The following is an 18388-nucleotide window of genomic DNA, read 5'->3' on the forward strand; positions in this document are numbered from 1 at the left end:
AATGTATGCGACTCTGGACGGAAATAAATGTTGTGATGCTGCATAAGGTTGTCAAAACAATGCCACGACGAATGCATGCCATAATCAAAGCAAAAGGCGGTCCAACGAAATATTCGAGGATGCAACTTTTTTTTTGGGCCAGGCAGTGTATATACAAATAAATCTCCATTGTGACTGGATCAGTCAATTTGAGCCCTCTTTGAACATTCTTCATAACAAATCTATTCGCCCCAATTCAAACAAACAAACAACAACAACAAAAAAAGTGTTTTATAGTGGGGCTTTAGCCCCTGCAACGGGGGCCTTATCCTTTCTCTTATTGGACAGTTATTAAAAAACTTTTGATTTAAACACCTTGAAAAAAAACAAACTGAAACTGCTAGATAAGTATTTTGTCTCAAAATAAATGTGGTAATATCAGGGATTCTCATTATCTACCTAAATGTGCAACATTAAAAAAAAAGAAAAAAAAAGGGCAAACTGCCTCAAAATCAACCTTTAGACACCACATGCACATAAAGTGACAAACATGTGTTAAGGAAAGTACTGTGGTAGTTTTTGTTGCTGTTTAATGTTTTGGGAGAAAATACAATCAAAAGTGCCTTTTACCCCTTAGGACCTTTAGTCCCGTTGTACCCTAATGTATACTATAGAGTATTATATATTTAATTATGTATTGTAGCCTATTGCACTGTATATTGCGTAGTGTTAAAGTTAAGACTGAGTATACATTCATCGTTTTCATTGGACAACTCCAACTTCTGTTAATTAGTTTAATACCTTATCAAAACAAACATCTCAAAATCTGTTCAACACCATTAGACAAATCATGTGCCATGTAAGGCACTTTTTAAATTACTTAATAACGAGGAAAGTGAACGTAACTGTATAGAGTTCAGTCTGTTCTAACGTTTCAGTAGAGTTTGGGGCCGTTCACACCAAAATAGTTCTTGCGTCCTTCCGCGCTGTTTTCTAGTTTGTTTGTTTGTTATTTCTTTCTTTTCTATGTAAACATGCGCGAGATGAACGTCTTTGGCTATTGCGCCGTATCTAGCTGTCTTTTCATCGTCTTGCACAGGAGCGCCGTGATTTTCAGACGCCGTGTAGAGTTAAAAAAATTATTTCAACCGTTAACAACGCGTCTCGGTACACCTGCGTTCGTGGCGCAGCGTCCAGCTATTTAGCAAGAGTAAAGTATTTATCGTTCGGATTGAACGATCCCAAAATTTTCCAAAATACAACAGATGAATAAACACATAGGGGCATTGGATAATTCAACAAGTAATAATATAGGCTATATTTTCTACAGTTATCACGATCGCACACCAATTTCAGCGTTTAGACTATATGTGTTGTTCAGAGCAAAGAGAAACCATTATAGTCATGTCTGTAATATCATCTGAGTGGCAGGAGGGCGGGGAAGGTTAAACCCTAAAGACACTTAACTACAGCGCAATCAGCTCTTCAATTGTCTGTCCGGACATCAGAGAGATCTCATCTGTAGGGGAAAACATGGAACTCGAAAGCTTGAGAAATTTGTGGGGGAGATGCAGAGTGAGGCGGGACATCATCAGAGAGTTTTTGGCGGAACTGCTGGGGACATTCGTATTAATAGTAAGATTTAGTCTTTTGTCGGTCAGGACTTAAGCGTTTAAAATTTATTTAATAGTAATACCAGTTAATTTAAGACTTGTGAATATAATGAAACAGTTTCATTATGGTAAAGGCATTAGAATATGATCAATATTGCAGGTCAAGTATGTTAGCTGCTCTGTGTCACAGATTTAAGGTTATTAAGAAGTATATTCTCAGATTGAATATTCTGTATGATAACTCAGTCCCTTTTTAGGCCAGTTTTATTCAGTCTTATCAAATCTATATCAAATGAGTGTTACTGAGGTTGACATTCACTCATTTTGAAAAAAAAGATGAACTTTACATCTTATATGTGTGACCACATACAGTATTACTACTGTAGTATAATATGTGTGACCACATAATGTTTCAAATGCATTGCTTAACACTCTCTGGAGATGTATGCTGAAAAGCAGTGAGAACCTGTTATTGATACTATGATCAGTGTTAATGCCTATTTCATGGGATATAAATGGTTTCCAGTCTTTCATTAATTTATGACCTATATCAGTTCCTATATAAAGTAATGGGTGTATACATTTAATTGCTATCTACAATGTCTTTCTAGTCTTCTCTCCTCTAAATAAACTCCCTATTAAACCGTCTCAGGTGCACATTCCAATGATTGTATAGTTATTGCTCACCAAATCTTGTACTCTGTTAAAAGTGGGCATGTCCAATTTTGTCTTAAATAACCATTTCAACCTGATCTGATTCTTACAAAAATTACTTTCATTGGTGCAACCTAATGCAGTCAGGTTTGATTGTAAATGTTAAATAAATTATTTCAGTTGAATAAAAAACAGTTCATTTGGATTTTGCAACATTTTTAGTCTAACTGACCAAACATTTGTACAGTCGATTCTACTGGAGGTAATTACATGAAAAGAGATTTCAAAACATCTTTTATTGCTTTGGGATGTTGCCCTTTATATAATGGGCTGAGCTTTTTGATCAAGCTGCTCTACTAATTAGTTTTGAATAAGTGCTCTAGAACAAGAGTGCTTTTCTTATCTGTATGACAGTAGAAGTAGCATCTCCCACTAATTGTCTTTATAACGCTGTCCATTTCCTGGTTGCAGCTTTTCGGCTGTGGTTCAGTGGCCCAGTCTGTCCTCAGCAGAGGGAAGCACGGAGAAGATCTCACCATCCACTTTGGTTTTACTCTAGGGGTGATGCTGGCTGTGTACATGGCAGGAGGCGTGTCAGGTAACTGCTTACACACAGGGAAGTTTGGAACACACATTAAACTCCAGATATACACAAACCAAAACAGTCACCTGAAAGTCTGTTACCAAAAGTCACATATAGTCTGTTATAAAATCAGATCATGAGTTTATCAAAGAAACACCAGCAAGCATTTTTTGTAATGTCTTCCCAGATATGGAAGATAAACTATGTCAGCAGCCATATCAAGACTGGTTGCCCACTGAAGCTAAGCAGGGTTGAGCCTGGTCAGTACCTGGATGGGAGACCTCCTGGGGAAAACTAAGGTTGCTGCTGGAAGAGGTATTAGGGAGGCCAGCAGGGGGTGCTCACCCTGTGGTCTGTGTGGGTCCTAATGCCCCAGTATAGTGATGGGGACACTATACTGTAAAAAGACACCGTCCTTCGGATGAGACATTAAACCGAGGTCCTGACTTTCTGTGGTCATTAAAAATCCTAGAGCACTTCTCGTAAAGAGTAGGGGTGTAACCCTGGTGTCCTGGCTAAATTCCCATCATTGGCCCATCTCAATCATGGCCTCCTAATAATCCCCATCCATAAATTGGCTCTATAACTCTACTCTCTCCTCTCCACCAATAGCTGGTGTGTTGTGAGCATACTGGTGCACTATGGCTGCTGTCGCATCATCCAGGTGGATGCTGCACACTGGTGGTGGTTGAGGAGAACCCCTTGTTTCACAGTGTAAAGTGCTTTGAGTGTAGTGTCAGAAAAAGCGCTATATAAATGTAACGTTCATTTGTAAACTATGATGCATGTTCATTTAATAGGCATTAGTCTGGGACAGTCAAGTAAAAAAAAGAAGCATAATATCATGTCAAAGGTCATATTTAGCTATCCATTGGGGCTGTTTTTTTTTTTTTTTTCTGTCTTTTGTGATCTTTGATCATGCTCAACAAAACATACAGACTTCAGTATACAAACAAACCCCCAAATTGCCATACAGAGACCTGAATCTGACAGAGGCCAGTGAGGTGGAAGAGGCCTCTCATACACTAAGCAAATATGCCCCATTCCAAGTATTCCACCATGACATTTTTACAGAGAGAGAGAGAGAGAGACAGAGAGAGAGTAAAGGGTGGATTTGGTTCAGTGCATAATGGTTTTCTTCTTAATTTCAAATTTTAGCTTTAATGAATTACATAATAGAGTGGAGAAGCCTTGTTTTTATTGTATTTTTGGTGATGTTCTGTGTCCATCTCTGGCATTACGGAAGGGAGGAGGAAATGATGGGTCAATTACATACTTTTAAACATTAAATGAGGCTTAGTGTCTAATGGAGGAGTGTGTTGGATTTGATATACCAGATTGGACAGATATGTATGCCTGGACTTCATTAGAAACATTCCTGAAGGATTATGGCAAGGAGAGCCTTCTATTCTAATGTGTCATAATAATGCAGATGATTCAATTATTTTCTTCAAAATGCATGTCATCTCCTATAGACCCCTTTCAACTGCAGCAGTGAACCCTGATTGAAGATGAAGAGTGTAACTTCTGTGCCACTAGCATCACCAAAAAGAATCGCAAACAGATAGTTCCCCGGCCCAAACTCATGCTATTGGTTGAGCCAATTTGTTTTGTCGGGCTGGCCAGGCCGCTCAAAACAAACAGAGCAAATGTTATGCAAAGGCTATGTCCACATTAATCCGGATACATTTAAAAAGTTTTCCAAAAGCTACTCATTCACAAAAAAACATCAGAAAACACTTAAATCCCCTTACTGCACATGAAAAAAAAAAAAAAAAAAAAAAAAAAAAAAAACAGACATAAGAAGCACTGCCCTGTGTCATTTCCATGTACGGTCTGAAAAGCAGTTGTCCTTGTGTTCCGTTGCCAAAAACAATTCTGAGTAAACTTCCCATTGTGTGATGGAGAACCTGCGAGCTGGTCTCCATCACGTGATTTGAATGTGTCCAAGGACTTGTTTATTCACATCTTTTCAATGTTTATTGGGGTTTTGTGCAAAATGTTTTATCAGTCCTATTTATTGTATTTATTAGTGTTCTTTTTAACTCTAATTTTATCTCTTGTTCTTATTTATTTAATGTGATTAGAATGGGGATGTGAGGGTTAATTTTATTTAAAATTATGGTATATTCCAATTTGCAAAGGCAAGACATTTTTGTATAAAAGCCAGCCACCACTAGAGGGTGGGGAACAAAATGGACTGCGAGTATTTGGAGCACATGGAAAAGGTTGCTAGCGCTTCTTGAGCTAAAAGGAAACTTCGTCCTCCATTATTTAGGGAGGGGATTAGGTACTGCTCTTAGTACCAAAAACAGGCCTAGCTTTTAGACATTGAAAAAAAAATGTTTTTATGTAACCTTGGTTTTATGTTCACTTGGAAACACCTATTTGCACGCTTTGCACTCCAACAAAATAAACTTCTTTTTGGAACGCCATTACTCTTTCCTAGTGTGATCTCTCCTCGTGACTGCCTTGGTCCCTATCACACATCGCCTTTTAAGGGATGCAGTGTAAGGATTTACAAAGTAACATTTATCTTTAACAACGTTATCAAAGTGGATAGCAGGTACAACACTGCCGCTACAACATGGGCGGCCATCTTAATTGTTTTTGTTTGAGTGGATCAAATGACTGTGTCACATGACAACAAATACTTTGTTTTTTAATATCTCCTTTTTAACTGTCCACACTACAATGAGAAGACAGCGTTTTCAAATGTATCCACTTGGTAGAGCGTTTTCGAAAAGCTAAGTTTTCACTGGACAAAGGTGCTGTCTCAGTGTGGACGGAAGGCCAAAATGTAGAGAAATTAATGCATTTTCAAACTAAAACGTATTAGTGTGGACATGGCCTGAATGTGCCATAGTCACAGTGTTCATACTTTTCAGGGAAATCAACCTACAAGTTGTTTACTTATTGTTGTCTCAGCATAGTAAATTGGTATTAGACAAAGTATTTTAACATGAAAGAATTACACAATCAGCTTAAAATATATCTTTAGACAGTAAAATGGTAAATTAAAAGCAACTTTGACAAAAATAGTAAATAAGAGACATTATGAGATATAATCTCTTAATTACTATTTTTGTCATTGTACATCGTCAAAGAGAAGGCAGAGTGCCAAAAAATGATTAGCAATAATTGACTACACACTGATCCAATTAGAGTAACCTCGCTGCTCTTAGGTGAATAGACTCTAGGTAATCTCATTTTCGAATGAGTTGTAGTTGGACTTGTGAGCTCAATGTGTCACACGTCTTCACACGTCACACATTCATATGTTGTATAGAGGGGGGCGATACGAGTAATGTAATGAGAACAACTTGGACCTGAAGCTAACACTGCTATAATGTTTAGAAGAGCTCCTTTCTTCATGCAACTGCTCTCTGCACATGTGCGTGCACAATCGTGGTAAGATTTTTTTGAGATGCAACCGCCCATATCTCCTGGATTTAGAGAGATAACAGATGGATCGCTGAAACTACTTTTACTATTTCTGCCGCATATTTAGACTGATTTGCTGTCCATAAAGAAGGGGCTCTAGCATGAGACTCGACTCAAGCTCCAAGTCAACCCCCCCCCATAACAAGTAATACTTAATTAAAGTTAGTTAGAATTAAAAATGAAGGTGGAGGGATGCCGGAAGAATTCTCATAGGAATGAGATAAGCAGCCGCTTATATACGCTTGTGTTTGACATGATTGACAGGACTCAACTGACAAGCTCCTACCGAATCTTCATTTAGAACTCCATTTACAGTGAGGCACTTTCAATGGAAGTGAATGGGGCCAGTTCATAAATGTTAAAATACACATCGCTTCAAAAGTATAGCCACACGATGTAAACAACATACATGTTAACATGATTTTAATGTGATATAAAATCACTTACTAACCTTATCTACGTAAAGTTATATACAATATTACAACTTCGGTGTTTTGACAATGAAACCCTGTATATATAACTTTACACCGATATGGTTAGAAAGTGATTTTATCACACTAAAATCATGTTAACATATATATTGTATCTTGTTATATTGTTATATCTTGTGGCTCTACTTTTGTGATAATTTGAAACATTGTGTATTTAATTGTTTATAGACTGGCCCCATTCACTTCCATTGTAAGTGAGATTCAAAGTAATTTTTTGTGTCAGTATGCTGTTGATTAAGCTTAACTTATTTTGAACCCTGAATATTCCTTTGAAGAGTTGTGGTGTTTTTGGTGTGCCGATGTTGTGCCGAAATCTGACTCCCCACCAGATTCTTACTCCCCTCTACTTGATTGGTTCTTATCTATAAAGCCCAGCCTACACCCACCCCTAACACTACCATAGTAGGGAGTCATTAGTACCTATCCCTAAAGGCCACCACTACACATTCCTCTAACCATAACCATACTAGGGAGTCAGAAATCAGCACGACAACAGAGCTGTACAGGTCGGGATATGCAGGGATGCAGGGCCTAGTGGCTCATACTTTAGTTGTGGCCCCTGGATCTTTACTACACCTCTGCATATTGCACGAGAGGCGTGTAAATAAATTAGCAGTGGTGATGAGTTATGAGCTTCAGATGCGCCATATTATACGCTGCCAGCGATGTCCTTGTTTTACTATATCACGAGGTGAGGCAGGGCCATTGAGAATATATAATATATATGATGTTAAAAATAGCCTGGTTTCTGTGGTTTAAAGGTAGTCAGAATGGTGCATTTATGCATGAGTAAGTTGGTTAGCCCAGCAGCCCACATGACCGTGATGTCTTACACGCTGTGATGATGATTACAGTATTGAACTAATGAGATTTTCTGGGGCATATGTCCCAGGTGGGAGTCAGGTGTAGGCGCTGGTCCGTCATTCTTATGGAAACATAGGGTAGAAAAGGCCACTGTTTTCCATTCTGTTTTGCTGGCATTAGAGCCGACGCCGAGTGTAAGGTGGGGTGAGAGATAGTTCTGCAGGCCTGACAATGTATGTCAAAGCAGAGTTTCTCCTAAGCCCTGTGGTGATCTTAGAAGATTTAGCCAGATTATGTCAGACCCAATTCCAATTGACTTCCTCACCCAGTTTTTGTGGACAGTGTTTGTGAAGAGCAGTCTGGATTACACAAAGGGAGAAAGTCTGTGTAGGTGGATGGATAAGCATTGAGGGTAGACACTGCCAGTACATAAACAGGGGATATGGTGGACTTCTGAAATGTGGAGGCAAAGTCCCCACTCTAGGTTTCGGTTATTTTAGTCCAATGAAATTCATGTTCCAGTTTCCATTTGATCCAAGGCATTTGGAACACCATTTACCCTACACTATCGACAAGAAACCAATACTAAGATATGTTTATATTAACATTGGTATTTATTTAAACCAATCACATCACGTTTATGTGTTTTAAAACATTTTAACATTCAAAACTAAATTCTATAAAACTATATAATTCTTTATAATTCTAACTATATTCACATAACTAAATAATAATACAATAACTACAATAAGATCACTTTGTATTTGTATGTTGTATCAAGTTTATTTCTACTACTTTTTGATTTAGACACGACAGACAATTTTGATGTCCGAATGGCTGAGTTAACTGTATTAGATAATTGTTTTCTACCAGTTCCAATGATTCGTGCTGACTTGGGGACAGGTTGCACACAAGATAGGCGGGCATTATTGCATCGACACGGTAATCAGCAAACCCCCCCCCCAATTCATGCCACACTTTAAGACCGTTTATGAAAACTGGTAACACTTTACAATAAGGCTCCATTCGTTAACATTAGTTAATGCATTAGGTATCATGAACTAACAATGAACAATACTTTTACAGCATTTAGTAATCTTAGTTAATGTTAGTTAATAAAAATACAATTCTTCATTGTAAGTTCATGTTAGTTCATAGTGCATAAACTAATGTTAACATACACTCACTTAGCACTATTAGTAACATCAGTACACCTACTTATTCATACAATTATGTAATCAGCCAATCGTGTGACAGCAGTGCAGTGCATAAAATCATTCAGATATGGGTCAGGAGCTTCAGTTAATGTTCACATCAACCATCAGAATGGGGGAAATGTGATCTCAGTGATTTTGACTGTGGCATGATTGTTGGTGGCAGACAGGCTGGTTTGGGAATTTCTGTAACTGCTGATCTCCTGGGATTCACACACAACAGTCTCTAGAGTTTACTCAGAATGGTGCCAAAAACAAAAAACATCCAGTGAAAAAAAAAAAAAAAGAAAATCTGCCTCCCTCTGAAACGTTATCTGCTGGTGTCACTGTTGAACAGTGTTACTTTTGAAAAATTAGTGCTTGTTACACCCTGTGATCTCATATTTCATAATGTATCTCTTTGCAGGAGGACACGTGAATCCAGCTGTTTCTCTGGCTATGGTTGTCCTGGGGAAACTCCCAATAAAGAAATTCCCTGTCTATGTGGTAGCCCAATTTTTAGGTGCATTTGCTGGGTCTTGTGCTGTCTTCTGTCTGTACTATGGTAAGTTTTCTAGATGTCTAGATGATAAACCTTGTTCTGACAACTCTTGTGAGATTTGCATTTGCTGCTACAAAGGTCAAGGTCAGGGGTAGTGTTTTTGTGAGACTTAAATAAAAACAGTGTGTGAATGTAGCATGCGAATCTCAACTTTTTAGAGATTGAGGGTTACCATCTAAAATTCTGTATGCAACATGACTACCAACAATTTAATAAAAACAGTGACTTTGATAGTATTTTAATTTATAGAATGAATAGTCACTTATATTTACTTAGTAACAGGAAAAGTATTCTGATTACAGAAACCTTGTAACAGGTTGCAGTACTCTGTAATGCATTACCCCCAACACTGGTTAAATTCTGTGTTTCACAGACTATTAGCAAAAGCATTGCCAAACAAATGAAGAATCTCTTCAGAAATATGTCATTGACCATGCCTGCCCTAGGATGCAGCCGATTCATTCCATGAAATGGAAGCCTTGCATATCTAATGACAGATATGCTCTTTAATTTTAAAATATGTTGGCACTGTGTCTTTTCTCATTAACATAAAACCACTTTAAAGCACATAAGTATTATTTTAGAGAATTAAAATGGCCTGTCACTCACTCTGATCTTTTAAATTCAATTTGACTTTTAATTTGATAAATGTAGATGATTTGTTCAAAATTTCACACTTTTAATTACAATTTCACACTCAACAAGTAGTAAAAAAAAAAAAAGGTTTTAGATGTTGAGGTACAACCACAGGCCTCCATGCAATCTATTTCAATGTTTTCAATGTTTATTGCATAATATAAACAACCCCCCTAAAAAAAGTCTCTTGTCCATAGGTGCCTTTGCAAAGTTCGCTGGTGGAAATCTGATTGTAATAGGTACAAATGCCACAGCAGGTATCTTTGCCTCATATCCACGAGAAGATCTCTCATTGCTTAATGGATTCATTGATCAGGTGAGAGAAGCCCAGTAATTCATTAATCTAAATATCAGATAATCCCACTGGTGCTTTTACATATGAAATGAAATAGTGCTCCACTGTTAAAGCTGTGTTAGAACTTTAGGCCTATACTTTCTCCATCCTGAAAGAGTGAGCACATGCTTATAGCCCTGAGACTAGTGTTCCTCTAAGGGGCCAGTCACACCGAACATGGTTTTGCTTCCAACTGTGCTGTTTTTAAATTGTTTTTCTATGTTAAAACGCTAGACTGACGTTTTTAAGATGCTGTGAAGTTCAAGCACTTTAAAGGAATAGTTCACTCCAAAATGATAATTCTCTCATCATTTACTCCCCCTTATGGCGTCTCAAACTCGTATGACTTTCTTTCCTTTGTGGACCACAAACGAAGATATATGATGGAGATATGATGTGAATATATTCATATAATACAAATCAATGGGGTAGAAAATAATCAAGCTTCGAAAAGGACATAAAGGCATCAAAAATTATCATCCGTACTCTAGTGGTATCTTCATATCTTCGGAGCCAATACGATATATATAATAAAATACAACTACTGTTTCACTATAAATCTTGACATCCGCAGTATCCTTGGCGCAATCATGATTTGAAGCTTGATTACACTTCCATGCGCATGCGTCAAGCACGAGGAAGTGTACATACCTACACAGAGAGAATTTTTTGCTAATCATTAGTCTCTGTTTACACAGGTGATCGGCACTGGGGCCTTGGTCCTCTGCATTCTAGCCATTGTTGATAAAAAGAATATTGGGCCACCTAAAGGAATGGAGCCTCTGCTTGTTGGCCTGAGCATCCTGGCTATTGGAGTGTCCATGGCACTGAATTGTGGCTATCCCATCAACCCTGCCAGAGACTTAGGACCAAGGATCTTCACAGCTGTGGCAGGATGGGGAATAGAAGTGTTCAGGTACAGGAAACTCGCACTGCACCAATAAATTCTATTCTATTATTAATTTTATTCTTCCTTTCTGTCTGATTTAATGCAAATCTAAAAGTCTTACGGTTCAAAATGTTTCATTCATTAAACCCTGAAAGTACACCTCTATGTTGACAAAAAGAGGAGGGTACAAAGGGCCTGTTAAAGCTGTCAGAGCTGTGGTCTAGTGGTTAGTGCATTTGTCCTAACACACTGAGCTGTGGTTTTTATGCAGACAACATGGGTTCAAATCAGCCTTGCACCATTTGCTGTTTCTCCATCATTTCCGTTTCTTTCTATCTGATCAAATATCAATAAAATTGGCAAAACAAAAAACTTCTCAACACAGATACTGAATATGAAATTGTGACACCTCCATAGTGCAGTTGATCCCCAATGATGATTCCTAGCTGATTGTAACACAGTTCAGTGGAAAGGAGGAGGCGAGAACCGGCTTGACAATATAAATAATATTTAATGAGAAACTGAAACAAAAAGAGACGAACACACAGGTGTCAGACAGCTGTCCGTAACTCTCTCTCTGACGCACTGCTGTCTCCAGTTGGCCCTTATCCCTCTCAGGCTAATCAGCCTAATTAGGGGCCAGGTGTGCGGAATCACGACCCGGCCCCGCCCTCCGCCCTGCCACACTGATGTTTTTAATAGTCTAAATGTATACATTTTCTACTCATGATACACTAGCTGGGTTTCCATCCATGTAATTTTATGTGAATTTTGGGATATTGCATAAAATTTGGTGGATGGAAACACCAAGATGAGAATAAAATCTCCAAAATGCACAAAAAAAAGTATATGCTTGCTTGAGATGGATAAAAATTGTGCTGGTAAGAAGACATGCACATAAAATAAAAAACATCACGTGACTTAATAATTAGCTCAGAAAATGTCATCAAAATCATCGCATAACATCTCAAATGTTGCACTGGGTATTCTTAAATGACAGAGCTAAATCTAGTCATCAAAATGATTGGCTACTTTTGCCTCCTAGAACTGACCAAAAAGCTTTTGTTCCCAGACATAAGGCATCTGCCACTGAATGCTTGCAAACTTTAAGTCTGTCAGAGCGTTTTGTCTGTGGGCTCTAAACCACAATTAGGAATTTATTTTACTTTTCCCAGAAGTGACTATACAGTATATAATGCTGTTATCTGTGTAACTGCTTTTGCTGTGACAAGCAGGTTTGTCTATGAGTGTGTGCAACTACCCAACAGAACTGGAAGTGTTAGCTTGTCTCTGGGGCCCTAAAAAAGTCAGCTGGGATGTGAAAAACAGAGGCACGCCACCCACCAACGTACCTTCTGAAAATCCAAATGGACTTAAAGTGCAAAGGCCTATCACCATTCTTTTGACAGAGCAAATAAATGTTTCAATGCACATGTGTATCTCCTGCATATTGAAGCAATTTTAAAAATGTACATGTGCTGGCCTGAATTCTCATTGCATTTAATATTTAGAGAGGCATAACTATATAACTGTTGGCACAAGATGAAAAACAGTTATCATCAAGAAGAACCCAGCTTTTAGCTTCTCTAGATCACAATAATCCAGGTCACTGTCAAGAGAAATTCTGTTACTGCTCTTTAACAGCAAAAGGAGTCAGAGTTCGTGTGCAGTTTTACATTGAAAATATAAAGACTAATGATGAAGTTAACAATAGACTTTCCCGATACAGGGAAGATAAAAAATAATGTTATACTGTTATGTCTAGATCATGAGCAAAATTACAGATTTCAGCCTTGGAATCTCTGCAAAACACTGAAGCCTTTGACTCATTCATGCATATGCTGCATGTCCTTAGGCATGTATAATCTCTCTTGAATGTGATGATAACCTGACATAGTCCAGGTTTAAATTACTAATCACATGTGATGTATTACATAATTCCACATGTTATACTGTATAATCCCATGGAAGTAAAATAAAATGACCATGAATTCCTAGTATCAACATTAAAATGTGACGGACATGACTGCTTGTTTAAATAATAGACTACTGTAAAAGAAAATTGTGCCTGAGTATCCCATAGCAGACATTTAAATGCACAGTATATTTGCTGGAATAAGATTGGAAAAGCGAAGAGATGAGTGGGATAGAGGGCTGTTATATTTTGTAGTCTGGTCTGTTGAGATGGAGATAAATGTCTGTTTTGGGTCTGTTCACTTCTGGGGTGACTTTTACGCTGTCTTATTCTAGAGTCTTTAATATATGTAATATCATTCAAACAGCCCTTATCCTGTACCACATCCAGATTACTAGCTAAATTTGCCAGCGTCAACTTGTTTACAGAGTAGAATTGAGGACAGAGACCACTTGTATTCTCAGTAGCCTATAAAAGGATCAACAGACTAAGGGATTGAGGGAGGGAATGCAGACAGGGAGCCGTGGAGTGACAGACTAAGCACAGATTACAATAAATGCAAAGTAAACCCTGAGTGTGTAGCAAGACTAAACAACAAGACAGTTTTACCACTGCCCACTGTCTGTCTACAGAATTACACCTTAAACTCAAGACCAATAATCAACAGACACATTCCTAATCAATCCTGGGTTAGGTAACAATTAAAAGGATAGTTCACACAACAATTCAAATTTTGTCACAATTTACTCACCCCGATGTTGTTCCAAACCCATATGACTTCCATCTGTGGAACACAAAAAGAGATTAACCATTCACTTTCAAAAAATGCAATAGAATTGAATGGTAAATGAAACTAACTTTCTTACTAACATCTCCTTTTGTGTTCCACAGAAGAATAAAAAAGGCATACAGGTTTGGAAAACGCATAGAAATTGCAAGGAATTTAATGATTCTAGTTCCAATTCTGATTCCTCTTAACCATTCTGGTTCCTTAACGATTTGTTTCATGATTCTTTATGTGCTTTTGATGAAGAAATATTTGGAAATAAGAACTGCAATTCTTATTGTATTTACTAGGACCTACTGCCTTCAGCAGTCTTTTATCAAATGATGGTCTTTTCATATTTTAATTAAACAGATTCTTGCAAAAGATGTGTTTACACAGACTTTTTAAGATATTTTATTATTCAGAAATGAACTTTTTCATTAGGGGGCAATATTGGCACCCTAGAATTGATTTCCAGGGGCATTTTTTTCCTTTGTAAGGGCAATGTTTTTCTAACCTTTGTTAGAAAAATGTCTCTGTGTCATCCCTTTATGTCAAATGCTTCAATTTAATCAATGAATTCAATTTGAACAATGAGAATAATGAGCACAGGTAGCAATAGTGTTAGACAATTTATTCTGAATGAGAGGAGCGAACTATCGAGGAAATTTAACGCGGGAGCACAACAGCTAGCTTATGTGGAGTGAGAGAAGCGGAGTGCCCGTCTATGCGGGTCGATGGTGCGAGGATCCACCCATCTGCATAGACGGCATAAATAATATTCAGTGAAAATTCAAATGAAGATTGTGATGGATGTATTTGTAACTATATCAGATGTTATTATTAATAAAATAGAAAATAAAAAACAGGACCATGTTGCAGGGGGCATTTTTTGAATTTCGGGGGCATTTTTTCTACAAGCCCCTGTTAATTTCCGACCCTGGTTGTAAGTTTTGCTGTGTAGATAGCGTTGCGGTGATGCTGAATAGCAATGTAGGAAACATTGACAGAGTATTTTAGGCCACGTCCACACAAATACGTTTTTGTTTGAAAATGCATTTATTTTGCTACATTTATGCCACTCATCCATACTATATACATCCATAATAGTGTTTTCCTCCACTAAAAACAAGACTTTTCAAAATGCTCTCCATAACCACATACTTTGGAAAACAATGACATTAAGAAACTGAAAATGGAGTTTACAAACTTAAACTTAAATTAGTGTGGATGTGGTCTTGGTACGGGTTTCCGTCAGCATAGACAGAACCGAAAATCATGAAAATCATAAAAATGGAACTGATTTTGAATAAGAACCGGTTATTGGTTCCCAACCCTATTTTGGAACATCATGAGGGTGAGTAAATGATGCCAGAATTTTTGGTTTCGAGTGAACTATCCTATATTAACCTGTGAGAGTGTGTGCCTTGTTCTAACCTTTGACTGTGTCCGCAGCGCTGGAAATGGCTGGTGGTGGGTTCCAGTCGTCGGGCCGATGGTAGGAGGTGTGGTTGGGGCGGTGATCTACTTCCTGATGATTGAGCTGCACCACCCTGAGACAGAGAAGAACCCTGAGGATGACAACAGTCTCAAAGATAAATATGAATTGAACACTGTAAACTAAAAAAAGAGGGAAAGTATTGTATCTTTTCTTTCACCATAGACCTCAAACAAGAAGCACTGGTATAGCTTATCACATTTTCCTTGTCTGTTTATTTCCTCTAGACCTCTTTTACTCTGACTTTGAGCAGAGAGCAGTAATCTTTGCAGTGTTAGTGCTTTACTAGTCATTCTTTTTGTTACCATTTAGTATTTCACTAAAATACATTTCATGTCATCAAGTGTTTATTATCACTTATCATGCCTTTTTCAGTTTCATAACAGAAGCAGAACAATCTGGAATTCTTTGGCTTAGAAAAATGGAGCACAAACAAAGAAGAGGGATAGCACATTTGGAAGGTTCAGAGAGAAAAGAGCACCAATGTAGAAAACCCATATTCGTTAGACATGGGCATTTATTTTCCATGAACATGGAGCAGAGAAATGGACCTCCTTTGTAGTCAGGCATTTTAGTCGTGTCTTATGGATAAAATCCACTGCTTTCTTAGACCATCAGTATTTTACACTGACAAGTGTTACAACACGGCCAGTAAAAGATTAGGTGCTAACAAATCCTCCATATTATTACCTCTGGAACTGATATAGAGATAATCATGATCTTAGACTTGGTTCTTAGGTTATCATAGTTTTGTTAACACAGACTATGCAGGGTATGAAGCGAGAGTGTTCAAGGATAGTCTAGGATAGTAACAATATTCTTTCATGCTTTTTTATTATATTTTTCATCTTTTTTTCATGTCAAAATGCACAGAGCATCAATCTGACAACCATACAGGGCTTCTGGAACTTGCTATCAGCAGATGCATTTCTGTAGTAGGAAGGGTACTTTACTTTCCACTCTGTTTTCACAAACATGAGCAGGCATCATTGTCTGTAAATAGGTTAAGCAGTAATTAATCAATATAACAGATGAATGGGCAATTAACTGCATGCATAACTGCTGATAAAGTATCATGCGAGAGGTAACCGGACAAAAGTTGCATGGCATGCTAAAAAATAAACCTGTAATGGTATATTGATCAGCTTGAGAAGAAATAATTGTGTATTTATGTGTGCTAAAACTTTCAACAGAATTTTAGCAGTATTATTCAGTGGTATTATGTATAAATCAGGCTTTTTCAAATTTCTGGCTTGTGTTAGATAAATGAAGGTTATTACAATATTTTTAATGCATCAGATGCAATTGTTTTATCTATTGTTTTTGCAATTGTGTAAAATGTAATTATCTTTCATACTTTATGTTTTTTAAACTTATTGTTCTAGTCATTTTTTGCTTGTCTTTTAAAGAATAAATTAATAGCAATTTTATTTCCTAGTTAATGTTTGTAATGTTCAAACAATTCGAATTATATATTCTAATATTGTTTTTTGCTTTTTTATTTAATCCTGTCAGTCTCTCCTTAAATTATTTTTTTAATTTTAATTTATTTTTTACTTTCTGCTCTCTCATAAATGAAATAGCAGATTAAATCCTACATTGAAAATGTTAAAGATAAAAACATTTTATTCTGCTAATGTAGACCTGAAAAAATAAACATTTCATGTAAATGTCTTTTTTTTTTTTTTCCAGTTAAAGATAATTTAGACCATAGAAACTATGAGAATTAAAGACCAAATTTACACCATGAGAAAGGTTTGCAGTAATAACAACTTGGACCACATTTTATCTTAAAGGGATAGTTCACCCAAAAATGAATATTCGGTCATTATTTACTCACCCTTGTGTTATTCTAAACCCATATGACTTTCTGTCTTGTTTGGTACACATAGGGAGAAATTTTGAAATTGTATACACTCATCTTTGCAATATATCAGTGTCATCATAAATTACAATAACAAAGTGTAACCGGCACATATTATGGCTGCGTGTTAGCAAGTTAGGGCATTAGTGACATGAATTAATCATGTAAATGACTAATTAAACATTTTCTACTGCATATATATGACTTTAAATCATCATCGATTGATTAAAACAACTTCTTTTACTGATCTCATGTGAATTCTACTCATAGAATGAGGCATGAAGTCATTGATAACACATTTTAAAGTCACATTAGTTAAGGTTTGACTGAGCGTCCTCATTGAAATGCTCCTCTAAACACCCCCCACAGCACTGTGGCGGGTGTCTGAATGTTCTGAAACAGTATACTGTTGCTCGTCTATTTAGAACTTCTTTTTATCCCTGAGAGAAGAATGAATAAAAACTTCTACGGAAGTATATTGGGGCCTTAATTCAGAAATTTAACGAATTATTCCATGCAACTCATAACTTGTTATGAGTACAATAAGGTTTGGTGAGAAACAAAACAAATTCTAAATAATTATTTAGACTTCTGAATTATACTTTTGCATCCTTTTGAAGCTTATAGAGTTGGTCACCATCCACTGCCATTGTACATTGACATCATTTAACAGAATATTATTTTTATTTTTTTATTTCTCACTTTGTATATCAAAAAACAAAGAAAGTCAAATGGGTTTAGAGTAACACAAGTGTAAGTAAATAATGACTGAATTTTCATTTTTGGGTGAATTTTTATTTCTGGGTGAACTATCGCTTTAAACAATATCTAAGAAATTAATGTCCCACTTTTTTTTGAGAATTCCTCGAGACCAACATTAAACAACAGTATTAATCATTATAAATCAAATTTAATCTGAGTAGATGACATGAGGATAATCCCCCACATGCCTACATTCAGCCAATGTCTACAAAATAATTTTTTTTAATTTGGAAAATCATCATCAGTGTAGTTGTCGCGATATGGAATAATTATTTTCACTCTGGACAAACTGATACATTTATGTATAGATTGTTTTTCCAAATGAGGACATCCCAAAATGTCCCCAAAAGGAGGTTTTGTCCAATTTAGCTCACTTCTGGGTACAAATTTGTTCCCACACT

General features: G+C 36.9%; 1 protein-coding gene across 1 annotated transcript; it reads left to right on the forward strand.

Annotated features, from left to right (window-relative positions):
- Window positions 1-1473: 1473 nt before the first annotated feature.
- Window positions 1474-16946, forward strand: aqp9b (aquaporin 9b). The gene is made up of 6 exons (XM_051644472.1): window positions 1474-1614; window positions 2718-2844; window positions 9189-9326; window positions 10157-10275; window positions 10992-11209; window positions 15319-16946. Exons 1-6 carry the CDS (start codon window positions 1513-1515, stop codon window positions 15485-15487), a joined length of 873 nt encoding a protein of 290 aa, XP_051500432.1. The 5' UTR covers window positions 1474-1512; the 3' UTR covers window positions 15488-16946.
- Window positions 16947-18388: the final 1442 nt, after the last annotated feature.

The sequence above is a fragment of the Myxocyprinus asiaticus genome, chromosome 2, assembly GCF_019703515.2.
Source record: "Myxocyprinus asiaticus isolate MX2 ecotype Aquarium Trade chromosome 2, UBuf_Myxa_2, whole genome shotgun sequence".
NCBI lineage: Eukaryota > Metazoa > Chordata > Actinopteri > Cypriniformes > Catostomidae > Myxocyprinus > Myxocyprinus asiaticus.